The sequence below is a fragment of the Melospiza georgiana genome, chromosome 19 (assembly GCF_028018845.1).
Source record: "Melospiza georgiana isolate bMelGeo1 chromosome 19, bMelGeo1.pri, whole genome shotgun sequence".
Taxonomy (NCBI): domain Eukaryota; kingdom Metazoa; phylum Chordata; class Aves; order Passeriformes; family Passerellidae; genus Melospiza; species Melospiza georgiana.
In genome coordinates, this window is record NC_080448.1 from 5083012 (window position 1) to 5101761 (window position 18750).

At 44.8% G+C, this 18750-nt stretch overlaps 2 protein-coding genes across 2 annotated transcripts in view; one reads left to right on the forward strand and one right to left on the reverse strand.

Moving 5' to 3' along the window:
- Nucleotides 1-18750, forward strand: part of CASTOR2 (cytosolic arginine sensor for mTORC1 subunit 2) — a 127130-nt gene that overhangs the window by 104095 nt on the left and 4285 nt on the right. The window contains exons 3-8 of the mRNA XM_058037780.1: nucleotides 8245-8438; nucleotides 9293-9425; nucleotides 10680-10803; nucleotides 11576-11686; nucleotides 13029-13111; nucleotides 14698-14792. Coding sequence (XP_057893763.1) covers nucleotides 8245-8438; nucleotides 9293-9425; nucleotides 10680-10803; nucleotides 11576-11686; nucleotides 13029-13111; nucleotides 14698-14792 — 740 coding nt within the window. The remainder of the gene's footprint in view (nucleotides 1-8244; nucleotides 8439-9292; nucleotides 9426-10679; nucleotides 10804-11575; nucleotides 11687-13028; nucleotides 13112-14697; nucleotides 14793-18750) is intronic.
- RCC1L (RCC1 like) overlaps nucleotides 10967-18750 on the reverse strand; it is a 36567-nt gene continuing 28783 nt past the window's right edge. The window contains exon 12 of the mRNA XM_058037777.1: nucleotides 10967-11412. Coding sequence (XP_057893760.1) covers nucleotides 11227-11412 — 186 coding nt within the window. The 3' untranslated portion in view covers nucleotides 10967-11226. The remainder of the gene's footprint in view (nucleotides 11413-18750) is intronic.

The following is an 18750-nucleotide window of genomic DNA, read 5'->3' on the forward strand; positions in this document are numbered from 1 at the left end:
GAGCACCCTGCAGGCAGAGATGTGCTGGAGGCACTGCACTCCTCGTGCTCAGGTCCTGTTTGCAGGGCCAAATCCCATCCCTGCCTCTGGCACAGCCTCTCTTGCTGCCCAGAGAGGTGGTGGATGCCCCATCCCTGGGCACAGTCAGGGCTTGCTTGGACAGGGCTTGGAGCAGACTGCTCTGGTTGGAGACATCTCTACCTGCTGGAACCCTGAGAATTTTAAACTTTCTGTGCTTGAAGGCACAGACCCACAAGGGAACACTGCATTTGACCTGTGGCTGTGGAGAAGCCTTCCAAAATTGATTGATAGCACTGGGATTATGGGTGTGGAGTTGGTTAGAAGTGTGTAATATCATAGGGTGGAAAACTTAGAGTTTGGGATTTTAGAATATAGAAATAAATATGAAGCAAGATGGAGCTTTTACGGTGGAGACTGCTTGTTCTTCTTTAGCTCCTTCTTTCTTCTTCTTCACCTTCTTCTTCCTTCTTTTTCATGGGTTTGGGTGATGTTTTGTAAATGGACAGAAAAGTCTGCATTGCAGCTCTGGGATCAGTTATTGGGTTAAAATGGAAGATAATCCAGTTGTCCTTTCTTAATTGCATGGTTTAGTCTTAAAAGAACTTGTAACAAGAGTTTGCCATTTTGTGCTTTGCTCATGAAAGACTGCTGAACTCACAGTAATGAGAGTGTTTTACTGATAAGAAATAATAAACACCTGAGTCTGAACATAAACTGCCATCTCAAGTGCCTTCAATCCCGACCCAGAGAAACCAATATCTACCCAACGCAGGAAGGTTGCACTGGATGGTTTGTGAGAGTCCCTTCCCACCCAAACCATTCTCTGATTCTCTGATCACCAGTATTGTCCTCTGAGGAAGCTGACAGCTGACCAAACCATTAGCATAAAAGGAAAAAATAGCAAAAGCTGCTTGGTCATGGGTGTGCTGACTTCTCCCCAGAATGATCTCAAGCTTGTTGGCCTGTGAGATGATTTCAGCTGGACTGGAGCTGTGGGATTTTCTTCCTCCTCCTGTGCACATAAGCAGTAACTATTTGGACCTAATAACCATGTTCCTCAGCTGAAAACTAAGTGATGAGCTTCATTGTTACTGACATATTTTATGAAAATCCTTTCTCTAGGATTTTTCTCCTGCGAAGCTGAGAAGCCTCAGAAAAGAAATGTAAACAATAATTATTTGATAACAGTAGAATGTAGTTTGGAGATGGTTTACCAACAGGTGCATCTTTGATTGGTCTCATGTAAATTGTTTTTACTCGATGACCAATCATGGTCTAGCTGTGTCAAGGCTGTGATGAGTAGTCACAGTTTTTTATTATAATTTTTTTCTAGCCTTCTGATGAAATCCTTTCTCTTTCTTTAGTGTAAATATAATATAATATAATATAATATAATATAATATAATATAATATAATATAATATAATATAATATAATATAATATAATATAATATAATATAATATAATATAATATTCCTTCTGAAAAATTGAGTGAAGATTCTCATCTCTTCTCTCACCCTAAAAACCCTCAAACACCACCACATTTCATCTTGTTTGGACTGTGCTTAGATCCCAAGTCCCTTGGTGTGGGAATGCTGTGTGGTACTCAGATCAAACTCACACCAAGAGCTTTCCACCTCTCTCTGCTGCAAGCTTCCCATGGGATCTTGCTTACAATTTATGTGGCAGCAAAAATCTTTGCTCACAGTCATTAAGTGTACAGCTAGCAGCCTGTGTTTTGAGGCCAAAAGAGAGGCTGTTTGCATCCTCTGGGAAGTCCTGATTTGCAGTGTAACATCCCCAGGATGTTTATGCTGCCCTGTGGGCTCCTGTGGAGGAAGCACAGTGCTGGTTCACTGGCTTTCCATGCAGCAGAGCAAAGTGTTGGTGGTCACCAGCTGTGGTGTTTGAGGGTCCCCAGGATGAGGTGAGAGATGAGAATTGACTCCAAGTTCTCAGAAGGCTGATATGATATGATACGATATGATATGATATGATATGATATGATATGATATGATATGATATGATATGATATGATATGATATGATATGATGTGATGTGATATACTAAAACTATACTAAAGAATGAGAAAGGCTACATCAGAAGGCTTAACAAGAACGATAATAAAAACCTGTGACAGACTCAGAGAGTCCGACACAGCTGGCTGTGATTGATCATTAATCAAAAACAATTCACATGGAACCAATCAATGATGCATCTGTTGGTAAACAATCTCCAGACCACATTCCAAGCAATCAGATAGTTATTGTTTACATTTCTTTTCTGAGGCTTCTCAGCTTCTCAGGAGAAAAATCCTAGTGAAAGGATTTTCATAAAATATGTCAGTGACAGCGAAGCATTCTGCAGGAAGCCCTTCCAAAGTATTAGGGACCAGAACACACAAAGCTGGCCATTGGACCAGCTTTAGGCCTCCTTCTGGATTTTAGCACACTATGAGAACTGATAGATAAATAAATATCTTTATCCTGCTTTAACTCCTTTCACACAGCTTCCTGGAAGTGAGAAACAGAATACTCAATTTCACAACATTAAAAGAATATTCACTTTGCCTGATTTCTCAAAAGAAACGAGATTCAGGTGTTCTCTTCCACCCACTCTCCCCTCAGGATTTTGAGCTCATATGTCCAGTTTCCACAGTGCCTGAAAGAATAAAAATTTCCTGAAATGTTTCTTGAGCAGAGATATCCAGGTCAAATGAGTTTTTTATGCAGATATCAGGGGAAACACACCAACTGGGTACTGGGCATGCCAGCTCCCTGCTGATGCTGGGGCATGGCATGGCATGCTCTGCATGGCAGCACCCACCTGCTGCACCCATGGCCTCTCCAGCTCCTCCAGTGTGGTGCTGCTGAGAACTTGGAAAGATGCCTCAGCTTTGGATCAGGCTTTACAACCTCAGATAATCCCTCACTTCATTTGAAGATGGGATTTTAAAATGCGGAGCAATGTGGGGAGTGGGAAGAGAACCCCTTAATGAACATAAAGATCCTATTGAATATATATGTACATATAAACGGTGTTGCCACTTGGTGGCATTGGGCAATAGCTCTCCTAGTTTATCATGACTTCTGCAGTTGGCAGCATTTATATTTTTAATGACTTACTACTGGCAGCATTTATATTTTTAATGACTTACTACTGGCAGCTCTTATATTTTTAATGACTTATTATTGGGGTCCTGTTATTGCAGGAGCCTTTTTCTCTATCTTTTTAGTGCAAGCCAGACTCTCCCTGCCATTTTTGCAGAGGGAAACTATAACAAGTGAAATAATTACAGTGTAAGGTTTCTAAAGCCAGAACACTGATCAGAAAGTCCGCAATAATTTTTAATTTCATTATTTCTTAATATTTGGAGTTAACTGTGGCTGGAAACATAAGTCTCATAATGATGAATCAAATGAGCAATTGCTTCATTCAGAGTACCAGAAGAAACCAGGGAGTGGCAGAGCACTCTGCTGTAATGTAAAAGTTTCTGTGCTGAGTGAAGATAAATGCTTAGGAGGTGATCCAACATACCACACCAAAGGAGGAAACCAGCTGAGGGTCTTCATTTCTGTCCAAGCATTATGATAAGTCCATGATTTATCTACACTTTCACTTGGAAGCTGAGAGGTGTCTGATTGCTGTAAAGTTGGAAGAGTCCGTAGAAAACAATTCAGCATCTTTGTGTGGGGAAGGGAATTAGCAGGGTGCAGTACAGGACTCACCCAACTCTTGGTGTGGGTAGGTGAAATACATTTCTGTTGTGGAACTGTGCATTTTTCAGTTATTTCCACCTTAGCTATAACCTTATAATGAGAAATATGAACCCATTTAAACTAGGTACAGAAAAGGAAAAAAGTTCTGGTGATGTTGCCCTTTCTCAGAGCATTTTGCACATTTTCCAGTGTTCTTTTGGAGAGGTAGGGCTCTCTCCCAGTGCTGTGCCTCCTGCTATGCAGGGTGTTTGAAACTGAGGGGTCTTCAGGGTGGAAAATGTAGGCAGAAATAATGTTATTTTTCTAATGCTGTGCAAACTGACAGCAAGCTGACAATCAGACTGACTCTGGTCAGGGTTGTAAACCTGGAGATCTTCTTTCCCTGCTCTCTGTGACTTCCTTGGCTGCTTGCAAAGACCCACGAGCTGCAATCTCACCATCATCCCAGCATCCTCCAAAGGATATTTTAGGAGCAGCAGCTCACAGTATTTACAGCATTGCATAATGCTCCAGCAGCAGCAATTCAATCCTATTTGGGATTCAGCCAGTGTTTGTTGTCCTCCTTGGAAATGGTATTGATTATTGGAGCTCAGGAGCCAATTGTGGCCACTGTGATACTCAGCACCTGACATCCCAGGGTGATGTGCTGGGGAGACTCCTCTACTTCAGCTGTGGCTGCCAGTGAGGCTCTGGACAGGCTGCACACCTTGTAAATCATCTGTGCTGTGAATAAGCAGTTACTCACATCCTAAATGTTATGGGACGTGCTGGGTGGGTTTGGTTTGCACAGGGCCTGGCATTAGTTTGGTACCTGTGCCAATGGAGAGCAGCCCCACAGGCTTTTGGAGACCAGCAGCACTTGGTACCCAGTGTTGCATTGCCAGGGAAAATCATCCTGGACTATCACACTGATCATTTGTTGTTGAGGCTGGTGGTGTTCCATGCCAGAGACCATGGATGGAATACCAGCCTGAGTCTGGAATCCTGCTCTTCCAGACTGTGGTAGGTGTCATGTTGGGCAGCAAACGATGGTTATGGAGCCTGCAGGCAGCTGAGCTGCTCCTGGTGCCTTCTGCAAAGCCTTACACAGCAAAACCAGAACAATCTTAAGGCTTCATCCCAATGAAAGGTCAAAATGAAAACCCTGATTATAATAAACGAAGCCCAAATCTCTGACCTTTTAGAGGTCTTTCTCAGCCAGAGTTGAGATGTTCCCCATGATCAGAAGTGGGAGTGATTCTGATAAACCAGTTGCAAGAGGATCCTGAGAGCCCAGCAGAGAGATTTCTGCTCAATGGAAGGACAAGGGATGTGGCCATGCTGAAGCTGTGGGGGCCTGGAGCTCTGTTCTCCTGGGGGGAAAGTGGTGGTGATGGAATTGAATTCCATCCATTCCAATGCAGTTGGTCCTGGAATGTGGCAATTCCTCATTTTGCTCTTTGTTTATTACCTTATTCTGCCTGAGTCTGTGCTAATGTTACAGCTGGTGTTCTCAGCTCTCTTTGGGCTTACAGCATTCAACAGCTTCCTGGGCAAAGCACCATCCCACATGCCTTATTTATTGCTATTTAGATGAATTTGGTGAGCCTTCAGCTAAGGTTTGTTTCATTAAAATTTGGGCTGTACTTTTCTGTCTGGCTGCCTGGTAGAAACAGTGTCCAAAATTGGTATTTCAATCACTTCCTATATATTTTTCCAAGTTAATTGAATCATGAGAAGCAGGTTACTTATGCAAATGCAATGGCCCTTGTCATACTTCATAGGGCCTGTTAAACACATCAACCCTGAAATTATTAACACTTCCCAGTAGTTACAAAGAGCAATGAGCAAAAGAGCCTTCCTTCCCCCTGAGGAAGAGCTTGATGAGGTCTTCTTGGGGCAGCTCATCCAGCACAGCTCCTGCTGGAGTGGAATGGGATAATGCCTCTGTCCACCACAAAATACTGCATCTTCCATCACATCCCTGGCCCAAAATTGTGTTTAAACTGGTATTTGATGAATTGCAGTCCTTATCACCTGTACAAAGCAGGAATATCACCTCCTCTGTGTATAGAGCAGGAAATGAGCTGTGATCTCCCTGCCAGGAGTAAGTCATTAGTGGGCTTGGGCACACCTGGATGTGCCTGCTGCAGGTGGGATCCCTTGGTGAGAACAGGACCCTGGCACGTTTGTAGCTCAGCAGAAGTTGTTTTGAGCTCCAGCTTCTCCATGGCAGATGATGCAGAAAGCTTGGGTTTGGAGGTGATGCAAAAAACTGATGAGAAAATGGTATTTTTCTGCAATAATTTGCTTCAAGCACCTTGACAGATCTCTCTGACATAACATACTGTTGATTAATGCACAAACTTACCTCCTCTCCCTGGTGTCTAGTTTTCATTCCACATAAGCTCTGATTATTAAAAAAGAAACATGGGTTTATGAAGCTAAACATCAAAATGCAGAAGCAGAACCCTCAGTGTCCCCACTGTTTGCAGTGTGTATGCTCAGGGTTGTTTTCATGCTACACACAATTGAGGTTATTGAAGAAAGCAAAATGTGTTTGTTATTCAGATCATTTTGGGTTTGCAGTGCTGTCAGTGTCTCAGGGAAGGGATGCCTGAGGATTCAGAGAGGGTGAGGTTAGGAATTTATTACAAGGTGTCTGGGGCTGTACAGAAACAGCTCCTAAAGGTCTCATTGAAGGAGAAAGAAAAGATGGAGGAGCCAGGAGTGTGTGGACATGGAGAAATCCACACTTGCCTAAAGTGTCAGAGTGCTGCTGCAGGAGCAGCAATGCTGGGCTCTGTGATTTTGGATTCCTGGGCTGCATCTCACCTCTGAGCTGAGTGTTGCCTCCCCTGGCACGTCTGCTGTGGCCTTGCTGGCTGGATCTGCATCTGAAATCAAGTTCCTTACCCCAAGTTGATTTAGCTGAGATTATGCATTTGTTACTCTGGATCTGAACTGTTTATTTCTGTAATTTACTCCCAAAAAAATAAAAAACCCAGAGAATCCTAGAGCAGTGTATGCCTTCATTCCAGAGTCTGCATCTGCTTTTCTGGGCTGTTAATGTATTAAGAATTCTTTAAAACAGTTAATAATTTGTATTAAATTGTTTAGCTTCAGATTTTTTACTACTTAACCATAACAGATTAGAAGCAAGTGGAATGGGATTATTCTTAGTATTTTCCATTTCCAAAGTAATTTGTGTTATCTTTGCATTATTATTGCTTACTTTGTAATCCCTAGTGTATGTGTTACACCATCCATCCCTTGCAGAGCTGTGTGGTTCTTCTGCTTTAGAGATGGAGGCAGGAGCCCACAGATGCACAGGGTGCCTGCTCTGCATCTTCAAAGACCAGGGATAGTGCCCAGGCTGCTCTGCCAACCTCCATCTCCAGTGCAGGAGTACAAAATCTGGGTTTAGATTTGAGTGGGAAAATGGAAACAAAAGAGGCCAGAACAGCTTGAGTAAAATGCTTGGAGAAATTGTATGATAGAGATTTAAGTCCAAGACCACTGTGCTGCTTTGAAAACTAAACCACCTGGAGAATCCTCATGGAATTACCTTGAGAGAGATTTCAGGTTGGAGTTACAATTTAATAGAAAGATTGCAATAAATGCAATGATACAGAGAAGAATGGCACAAAGAGTACAGCCTGGCACCCTGTTGGTCAGGGTGCTGATCACAGTGCTGTCAAATGATGGTTGCAGGCAACCATGTGGAAGTTCTGTGGAAGTTCTGGTCCTCCTCTGGATCCATCCAGTGGTGGTGGTGATGTTGAGATTCTGTAGCTCAGGTTGAGGCAGGAATGCTCAGTACCTCCCCCAAGGTGGGGAGCTTCACAATGGAATGATGTAATAATGTGAGTCATAGGATGTTTTGGGGATTTCTTGATGGTTGAAGTTACAACTCCTATTCTGGTGGTGCCCATTGTGGTCCATTAGCAGAGATTACCCACTGCAGGCTGGGTGTGACTGTGCTGGTGCTTCTCCAAAGGGGAGTTACCACAGCTGAGCGGTTGGTGTGAGAAGAAACACTACCCTGCCTTGAAGGGTTTGCTTCTTCTCCCTTATCTAATTTAACAGCCAGCTTGTGGCCTGGGGTGTCAGGTGAGGGATGGGCAGCTCCTGCAATGAACAGTTTGTCAGGAATGATGTGGAGGGGAGTAGAATACACAGTTTGTTTAGACCCACATTGTCACTCTCCTTTTGTAACCACACAACCACCACAGGCTGTTTCCCCTTGGGAAGGTCAACAGAATTGGTCACTGGCATCCAAGTGAATTGCTGAGTTCTCTGTGTTGTCCTTGCCAATCTGTGTGAATCCTGCCATGGAAATTGATGTAATCAGCACATGAAGGAGTGTCACAGTATGAACAGCATGGTAGGGCCAGGAGGTTGGGATAAGTGGGCTCATCTCACTGCTTGCACTGAGGTCTGTGCTAAGCACATACTGGCACATGGTGGACCTGGCTCTCTCTGCCTCTAAAACAAATTTCTGTCTTCCCCTTGTGTCTCTGCAGAGCTTCCTTCCTCGGAACACTTGAGCGTGGCCGATGCAACATGGCTTGCCCTCAACGTGGTGTCTGGTGGAGGAGGCTTCTCCAGCTCCCAGCCCATCGGAGTGACCAAAATTGCCAAGTCAGTCATAGCACCCCTAGCTGACCAAAACATCTCAGTGTTCATGCTCTCCACCTATCAGACGGACTTCATCCTGGTAAGAGCACATGAGGGGACCAGGCAGAGTTATTGCCACCAGATGAAAATTCAGTTGGGCAATTCTGGGAACAAGTTATCTGTCAACTGACAATTGACAGTTGTCAGACTTGACAGTTCTGTTGAGTTGTCTGGGTGTGGCAGAAGTACCAAAGTCTGCTTTCCCCAGAGCTCTGTTCCTTGTAGTTAGGCCCTCTGACACCTCAGGAGCTTTTGCCATGGGATGAAGCATTTGTTGTCATGGCTTGTCTGGTGTCTAATGAATGCTGAGCCCACCCAACAGTTCTCTCCTGAAATGGAGATACTGGCAGCACTTCCCACCATCACTCAGATATTGGTTTTCTGAATGTTAGAAGAACGTAGTGTCTGCTGTCAGGTTGGCTGATGATGGCCAAGAGGCTCCAAAGTTGTTTTGGTTATAGACAGACAGACTTTCTGTCTCAGACACATGTGTGTATGTGCCTGCACACAGGGCATACCCTTATTTCCTGAGGAAACAAGACTGAAGAACAGGCAGTGCTGAGCTGTTACAGGAAAAGAGGAGAAGCATCTCCCACTTAGAAATCTCCACATTCTTTTTACAGTCATAAAAGCACTCTGGTGCTTAATCCTACTGATACTGCCACTGATATCACCCAGTGTGCTTCTCATTAGATACACCTAAATGGTAACTCAAGCAGGAGTCGTGTCCACTTTGCTGTGACCTAAAAGTGTGTACCCTCCACTGCAGGGTTTTGTCATTTCTGGTGCATATCCAGATAATACCATAATATAAGATATCCAGATAACACCATAATACCAGATATCCAGAAGATTCTGTAACACCATGCCCAGATGATGCTGTTGTCCTCTCAGGTGCGCGAGCGAGACCTGCCCTTCGTGATGCACACGCTGGCTGCCGAGTTCACCATCCTCAGAGTAGTGAATGGGGAGACAGTGGCTGCTGATGACTTTGGGGTAACAAATGGATTTGTCAAACCAAAACTAGGTAAGCACACCAGCTTGCCAGGGATTTGGTCTCCCTGACACATGGGGTGGAAGTTCTGTCTCCTAGCTTCTTTCAGCATTTCAATGAATATTTTCTTAAGACTGCAATCTTACAAGCCTCTCTTAGTACAACCAAAGATTTGAGTAGGTTCTTAACTTTCTAAGCAGTGCTATTAAGTTTGGCTGAATTTTGGCCTTTTAATGCTAGTTTTTCTAGAGAAGACTATGCCTTTGGTAGGACAGAAGGTTAAAGTACAGTTTGTTGCAGTTGCAAAAATAATGTGTGTAGCCCATATTTCCATGCCTCAACATTCCAAAAGAAAATGGCTTCTCTAAAAACTTGTATAAGTATTGCAGTGATGCACAGAGAAGATTGTTTTTCAACTTTCACACTTCAGTGCCAGTGAGGATCAAGGGCACAGTGAGCCCAGGGCTGAACAGAACCTTAGGATGTTTGCAGGCTAAAGGAGCAAGTATCAAGCCAAAGGGCACAATCAGGAAAAAGAACAACTTACATACATATGCTTGCCTACAGACATATGTGTAATTTTTTGCCCATAACCAGACAAAGCAGGGATCAGTTATTATGAAGTGCTACTCAGTTTCATCACTCAAGAGCTAAACAATCACCTTGTTTAAGAAAATGAATCTTAAAGAAAAAAAGCATCAGGAAAGGGCACAGTGAAACACATGTTGATAATGCACCAGCCCACAGTTTGCTGTGTTGGTCTGTTGGTTGCATGCCAGAATGCTGGCTGCATCTCAGCTACTGGCTGCAATCTGCTAGATAAACTGCTGCATGGCAGCTAGGTTTTAATTTTTCAAGATATTATGGCAAAATAGGTCCCCAGAAATGAGGGAAAATAGGATGGACTGCCAGCAACCACAGCCTTCCATAGCCCTGCCTTTTAATGGTGGAAACCTGCATTTTTTTCCATTTTCCAGTTTCTATTGGCCTCTCCTTTAGCTTGCTCCTCATGTCGTGTAGATGCAGCCAATGGCCTGAAAGCCCCTCAAAGCTGGGCAGGGTATGCAGGGTGACACCACCTTAGGGAGACCAGCACAGGAGCAGATCATCCACAGGCCCCTCATTCCCTGTCTGAGAGCCAGCAGGGCTTCAGCAGTGAGGCACTGCCTTACAAATACTGTCAGCTTTCTCTGTGACCCTTGCCAGGGCATGGATGGCACAGCTGATGGGACAGGAGCCTGCTGCAGATGTGGCTTCATAGCTGTGTGTCTGTGTTGTCTCTTTCAGTTCAGAGGCCTGTCATTCATCCTCTCTCCAGCCCAAGTAATATGTTCTGTGTCACCAGCCTGGATCCAGATACCCTTCCCACTGTTGCTACACTCCTGATGGATGTCATGTTTTACTCCAATGGGTAGGTCCTGCAGGGAGATGAGCTTCCAGGAGAGGTGTGGAGTGTCTGGAGGCACAGACTGCAGGTCCTGCAGGGAGATGGGCTTCCAGCAGAGGTGTGGGGTGTCTGGAGGCACAGACTGCAGGTCCTGCAGGGAGTTGGGGCTTCCAGGAGAGGTGTGGAGTGTCTGGAGGCACAGACTGCAGGTCCTGCAGGGAGATGGGCTTCCAGGAGAGGTATGGGGTGTCTGGAGGCACAGATTGCTCCTCTGGGGTGCCAGAGGACCCACAGGGATTTGCTGTGGCCTTGTGCTGCTCCAGTGCTCTGCACTGAGGAAGGGAGGGAGGTTTCACAGGCCCAAGAGTGTTGTCCTGACAGGTGGAAGCCAAGCAGGTGATTGAGGGTGCCCAAAGACATCTGCTGGCTTTGGAAAGCTGAGTTTTTTCAGAGTGCAGGTGACAGCAGCCATGTGGTCAGTGTGCTGCATGTCCACACAGGGTGAGAGCATGCACAGCTGGCTGGATTGCTGCCCCTTGGTGCCCATGGCTCCTGGCCCACAGCTCCTTGTGAGGGGACCTCGAGGAAGGGATGGAGAGTTTTGTCAGTTGTGGGGACTGGATCGTTTCCCACCTGCAAAATAAAAAAATAAAATCAGTATAATACAACAGAACTCAGTGTCACTTCCCTAAGTCAATATAAGAACATTTCTGGTTTCACTGGCTATATCTGCTTTAAAAACCCATTTTTGTGCTCTTCTAGCCACAGTTAATGTAGTTCTCCTCTGTTTCTCCAGAGTAAAAGACTCAGTGGTGGGCAACGAAGACTCGGGACACATTCGCTTTTTCTCCTTTTCTCTCATTGAGGGTTACATCTCCCTGGTCATGGATGTCCAGACACAGCAGAGGTGAGCCTTGATCTTAGAAAAAGACCTTTAAAAAAGGGATGTTCTCTAAGGAGCAGGAAGCAGCTTAGACTCCTCCATGTTAATTATTTGGACAGTCTTATATGGGTGTCATGGGCCTGTACACCCATTCACTTTTCTGAGTAAAATCTGGCATTTTAGTTCCAGTGCCTAAATTTTAGACTGGTCTGTCCAAGCCCTCAGTGAAATCACAAGTCAATGTGATCTAGGGTTATCTCACTTTCAAAAGAGGAATACTGGAGCAAAGTGATTTTTGCACTTCTATTCTGTTACTCATTAGCTGTGCTTGTAAGAGCAAAACCCAAAAGGAAGACCTGGTGCAGGTGTTTGAATTTTCCTGCTAAAGGCCAAACTCAGGGTGGGGATGTCAGTGATGCTGTCCTCCTGCTTTGCTTTTACACATGGATGGGCTTGGTTCAGTCTTGTTAAGATGATAATGTCCCAAGTCATCACTGGCAGTGGGAGCCCATGGCTTGTTTGTCCAGCAAGGAAGGAACCAACTGCTGAGCAGTCAGCCTCTGTGTGTGTGTCTGTGCTTCTGCAGCTGTGCAGCACAGCAGGCTCTCAGGTCTGGAGGGGTGCTGTACTCAGCAGTGCTTAAATTTGCTTTTGACATGCAGTGCAGTTTGGGTTTGGTTCTTGGGGATAAGTCCCCTGCCCCAGGGACTTTTTTTCAAAGTAATAAATCGCCCTCCTAAAAGTTTCTTTGACCTTACTGGAGTAAACCTTTGTCTGTCTTAAGAGGAGCCAGAGTGCTGGAGCTTCAGCCTGGGCTGTGGGAAATCTGGGGAGCCAATTCTCCTCTCTCCCAGGCTGCCTGCTTCCCCTTGGGCAGCTCTCTGAGCCTCCAGTCTCCTTCCCCCTGCTAAGAAATTGAGACCTCTGCAGTGCTCCCAGGATGGGATGGAAGAAAGCCCTGAAAGTGCTCAGACACAAACCCAGTGGTCACTGTTCACATTCCTGAGAGCAGCCATGGAAACATAATCCATCCCTAGGTGTTTCCAGATGCAGCTGAAATCAAACCTTCACAGTTTCAACATTTGTAAAGCTGGGACTCAGCCTGTTACAGATTTTTCCCTTGCCTCTCTGGGTACCTATGCCCACCTCCAGCAGGAATTGCAGATTTGCCCCAGGATACCTGGGGGATCAGGCAGGTGCATCTGCCCCACCTGCCTTGAGTTTTCCAGTTTGCCCAAGCTACTCCCTGTTATTGTTGGCTTCAAACATCTCAAGGATGCAGGAAGAGCAGATCCCCCACAGGCAGAATCTGACACACTGCTGTGCTTTAATTGCTATGTTTGGTGTTCCTTTTTTTTTTTTACAGATTTCCTAATAATTTGTTGTTTACAAGTGCATCTGGTGAGCTCTGGAAGATGGTGAGGATTGGTGGGCAGCCTCTTGGCTTTGGTAAGTGACATTTGGAGGATCAGTTGGTGTGCAGGCAGGCTGTCACCTCAGGCCCTTCAAGGAGTATGGAAAAATCCATCTGAGGCTGATGCTTTTAAGAGCCAGCAGCTTAACATGACTTTGTGAGCTGAGATTTTCAAATAGAAGCCTCACTCCTATTAAATGTTAAATGAAATGTCAAACTATTTGATAGTTTGACTTCTGAATATACTCCTAAAAGTGCTACATGCTACAGTTCCAGCTGCACTGCATTCATCTGCTGGACTTTGGGGTGGCTACAGCTGGGGCTTTGGTTAAAGAGAAAAACTGGACTAAAAGTTGGCATGGGAGTTCATTGTAGATTACTGAAATCAGTGCTCAGAAAGCAGTGTCATACTCCAGTGCAGTGCTTGGGTAATTCTGTGATTCCAGTAGACTTTTTATAGATCTGTAGCAGCCCAAGTGGAAGCCTTGTTCACAGATGTGTTTCACATCCAGTCCTGCACATGTTTTCTCTACTCAAAAGAATACTGGTCCTAAGTAGCACAGAGAAAATGCTTCATGCCTGCAGGAGTGTTCTTGCTATTTCTATGTCCCCTGCAATTTTAAGGGTCTGATCTGAATAATGCAACAAAGGCCTGATCTTCAGGAAATGCAATGGCTCCTTCCTGGGGGCTCTGAGCCACTTAGAAAATACAAACTTCAAGAACATTTCTGAAAAACATTGGGCCAGTTTTTGTATTTAATTGCAACTTGTACACCAGACCACCAAAAGTGGAAGAAGGAAATTTTCTTTTTACGTATCTTTGAGGAAAATATATAGAAATAGCATGATATGTCATTGATAGCACATCAGGACATTGACCAGGCCCCTAAATATTTGATGTTTAAATATGTTAATTTCAAATCAAGTTCAAATATTGAATTTGAATGAGTAAAATTCCAGCTTTCACTGTGTGAAATCCTGTTTCAGGGGCTGTGGTGGGCTGTAGCCCAGGAACCATGTGTCCAGGCTGACTAATGGGTCAGCATCTCCTCCTTCAGTTGCAGGGCCAAGTGTTCAATAACATAAAAATGGATGTTAAAGATATAAGGGGCTGGGTTTTGTGCTTTCTTGTTGAACATTGTTCAGTGCCTTTCTTTGGACCTCTAAGTCATTCCAGTTCTACTGGTTTTGTGCCTTTGGAAAATGTTTTTCTCTGTAGCAAAAAGAAGGTTATAAAACTAAATGTGCAATGTATTGTTGTGGCCCAAAAACTCGATTCTGTGAGAAAAAACACATTTTATTACAGAGATTCCTTCTGATAGGAGTTTGTGAAGACAAACTTCTCCATATATTTTGTTGTGGCCCAAAAGCTTGATTCTGTGAGAAAGAATACATTTTATTGCAGAGATTCTTTCTAATTGGAGTTTGTGAAGACAAACTTCATATGTTTTATTGTGGCCCAAAACCTCGATTCTGGGAGAAAAAACACATTTTATTACAGAGATTCCTTCTGATTGGAGTTTGTGAAGACAAACTTCTCCATATGTAGGCATGGAGCTGGTGATCTCTGAGACTTTTACAAGCCCCTGCAGACAATGTTTGGTGTTTTCTCTCCCCACAGATGAATGTGGAATTGTCGCTCAGATTTCTGAGCCTTTGGCTGCTGCTGACATCCCAGCCTACTACATCAGTACTTTTAAGTTTGATCACGCCTTGGTGAGTATGAAAACAGCTTCTCTGGAGTAGGGGAGATCTTTTCTTAGGAGAAAACATTATGAGAATGTCATTTCTCATCTGGATAGCTCGTTGGAGTGCCTTTGCTCCAGCCCAGCAAATTCCTGTCTTCAGCCTCCTGGCTGTCCCTGCCCTGGGTGAGAGGCTCCTGAACCAAGCCTGGCCCTACCCAAGGCAAAGCTGTGTTAGTGAGTGTTGTTCTCAGTCCTTACCTGCAGTGATGGAAACTTCACACCCTCCCTGAGCACCTTCTTCCACTGCATCTGTATCTTCTAATAGAAACAGCCACAAACCCTTCCATGTGCTTCCAAAAGTAGTTGCAGGCCCCAGACCCTCAGGTGGTTCCTTAGGTGCTTCCTTGCCCTTAAGGAAGGACCATCACAGGTGCCTTTGTGTGATGGGAACTTTCTGGACAGTCCACCAGTAGCAGACCCCTGCCTTCATCTCTTGGTGTCTGCCCTGTCCTAACCTTTGCTTTCTCAGACCCATCTCTTAGCTCTGCTGTCCCTGCATCTTCCTGGTTTGTGATAAACAAGCAAGAATTGCCAGCACAGCAGGAGAAGGTGATTCTGGAGCAGATAAGGTTGTTCCCATGGTTGTTCTCATGAGTGCCCATCAGCAGTTGCAGCACAGTTATCACCATGAGAGTCTTGCCATCCTTGGAGAATTCTCTTCATTTTTTGTACTGATATTTCTAAGCCTACCTCTGCTCTTCCTTTGTAGAGAAGACACCCTGAAAAATGAGGAATTTCCCTAGAAAGGGAAAGTGCAATGCCTGTAGCCATAAATGGGATGGCATTTTTCTTGGAACCCATTTCCCCAATCCTGAAGGAGGGAGTCAGCTGCTTTATACTATTCCTTTTTTTTCTTAAATGTGCCCTTTACTGCATTATACTTCTCTTTCCATTACTTGGAAATTCACTATTGAGGTCCTGCCTTTGACCTGTAAAAGCTCTAGTGAGATCAGAGCAGGTTTGGGGATTTTATAATGACTTTGTTTTTGCACAGTTGGTGTGAACCATTCACAGCTGATGGGTCATGTGTGTAAAGAGTAAAAGTAAATATTATTTCAGATAGCAAAGGTCAGAGTGCTATATATGTTTGTCTTATATTTTTTAATATTAACTGTGCTGATAAGATAAGCTAATAAAACACCATTTAAAAATCAATACTGTTAGCTTTGCCTCCCATTTCTGCCCATTGTGTTGCCCCAGGTGTGCACTTTCTGTGCAGAGCACAAGATGCAGAGTGCTTCTACATGTCAAGCCATATCGTGAGAGCTCAGCCCTATCAGCTAAAATAGATCTGTAGCTGAAAACTTAAACCACACGATTGCAATGACTCTGCAGGCAGCTCCACCTTCTCAGAGTGCTCATCCTGCTGCCTCCAGCCCACAGATCCTGCTCCCAGCAGCTGGCAGGGTGTGGGGGCCATGCAGGTCTGCAGGTCTTCCTCACTCAAAGCAATATTTCAATGTTTTATTTTGCTACTTATCATTTTCTTTATGTATGGTTTTAAAAGCCTTTTCACCTGGACAGTGCTGTTCCAGTTGTCAAACCCTTCCATCCTTTGGAAGGTTCAGGCATTTTTTGCCTGACTTTGCTCTGGGTATGCTGGCTGGGCTGGATGCTTGTTGCTCTAAGGTGGTTTTGTTGGCCAAGATCCTGACCTAGATTTTGTCATGTTTTTCTTAAGTTTACTACCCAGATACTTTGACTTCTAGTGACATTCCTTGAGGAGTAAATGTATCTTGAACCCTTTCTCTAAATTCTCCCTTTCTTTATTTAAGGTCGTTCAGTACCTGTTGTCAGCAATTTAGAGCACTGTATAAAAATGTGCTGTTCCCTTTGGTTTGATATTTTTTCTCTTGTGCATCTTAAGGTGGTTTTTGTTACTTATTTTTTATTTGACCTGGGTGTAATACTCAGATCTTCCTGCCATGCTGTAGCTGTAGATGTTTGCCCTGGTAATCAGGACTTGTGCTAGAGACAAAATTCCTTTGGGAGACAATGTTGAGATGGGAACCTCCAGGTGTCTGGTGTGTCCCCTGGGTGATGCAGGGCCAAGCTGGACAGAATCATGGTTACCAGCTCCCTCTAGAGAGAGCAGGGAAGGAGAGTTGCCTTTCCAGGTACTCTTCTCTTGCTGCCTCATGTCCACGGGTGTCTTGCTCTGTTTCACCAGCATTTTGCTTCTGGAGAGGCTGGAGCTGTGTCTGGGATGTAATTTGGAGCTTTGGTTCTCCCTTCCTGGTCAATGCTTTGTTCTGCACTCCACCTGAGAAGGGAGCACAGTGCACCAGCTGCCTTGGACAGGGGTCATTTCCAGGGGGCAGGGAGAGGGAGAACTTTACTCCTCCACTGGTGGCAAACTAGGATGGGTCCTACAAATCAAAACTGTTTGCACATCTGTCCTGGAGAAAACTTTTGTGGGGTGATTGATATAATTTCTGTGCTGTTAGGGGGTCAGGAATTTTGCCTGAGTGAAGGAGCCCTGTGTTTCATGGAGGAGATGGGTCTGTGCAGGTCAAAGCAGCTGCCCAGAGCTGCCCAGAGCTGCCTCCTCCTGCTTCTGGCCAGTGCTCAGGAATCAGACAGAGAGACCCACTGAGCATCACTGGGGCTGGCTGTGGTTAAACACATTGACAACTATGTCTTTTCTCATTATCTTATGTAGAGGAAAAGTCAAACAGCTCCTTGCACTGCAGTGTTCAGTGTGCTGGGAAAATGATGAAGGGGAGGCAGTGGAGAGTCCTGCCTCAAAGTTCTGTTCCCTATGGAGGAGGTGCCCTGGAGTTTTCCTTCTAAACCAGAAGAGTTTGCTGGATGCTTGTTTTAAGATGATTTTCTTCCTTTCCAAATTACTTCTGTTCTCACATCATCAGAGTTGACTGCTGTTATTCCATCTTCCTATTGGAGAATTGAACGTTTTTCTTGTTATTTCTCATGGCCTTTTTTCTCAGTCTTGGTAAAAACCTCATAGAAAGACATAACCAGTTGTATTTCCACTGTCTGACCTCTTGAGAGTGTCCAGTGAATCCAGGTATTGTAGTCTTGGCCTTAAATACCTTGTAGAGGAGACAGTTCCTTCTTCAATTTACTTGATATGAATTTTATTGGCTTCTTGCAGAAACTTAGGGATAATTTATTTTTCTCTCAGTCCTCTTTCCCCTTTTCAAGAGCTGCCAGTGTCTTGGAGTTTATGTAGAGTTCAGACACACTTTTCTGCCAGATGTAACTTTACTTTTGATGTTCTTTTCTGCCAGTGACAGTCACTCTGAGATATTTTGCATCTTCTGTTACAAGAGGTTTTGTTTTTCTTGCAGTAAGCATGAAAAGTCATTATTAATAATACCGATTTCTATGGTTAAATCTCCTCACAAGGCTGGATAAGAAAGCACCACAAACAGACTGGTAGCTCTCTTCCTCTTTTGATGGGTGTGTTCTCCTGTCACCCTCCATGGCCTTCCCATCCCCACCTGCAGGTCCCAAACCTGTAGGGTGCCCCAAGAGCCTCATGGAGCCCTCAGGCAGCCACACAAATCCATCAGCACCTGGCATGAGTCAGCTCCTGGCTGCAAGTGCTTCACCAGCAAAGGGAAGGGAAAGGAGGGGACAGGAAGAGCAGAGAGTATTGGAATAATACCAATATAGATGGACAGGACGTGCTTGAGCTTGTCTGGCCCTGCTGCTGATCCAAACAGTGGCACTGTGGTGTTTCACCCCACAGACACTTTTGCCTGGCTGGGTGCTGCACTGGGCCCGTGGGGACAAGTCCAGGCCTGCAGGAGCTCTGGTGGTGCTGGGATGGAGCTTCCCCCCATAACAGGGGCTGCTCCTCAGGTTTCCCTCTGCCAGAGAAGCTTTAAGGGGATGGTGAAGGAAAGGAGTCGGTTCTGACGGAGGGTTTGGATCCAGAGGTTTATTCTGGCCCACAGGCC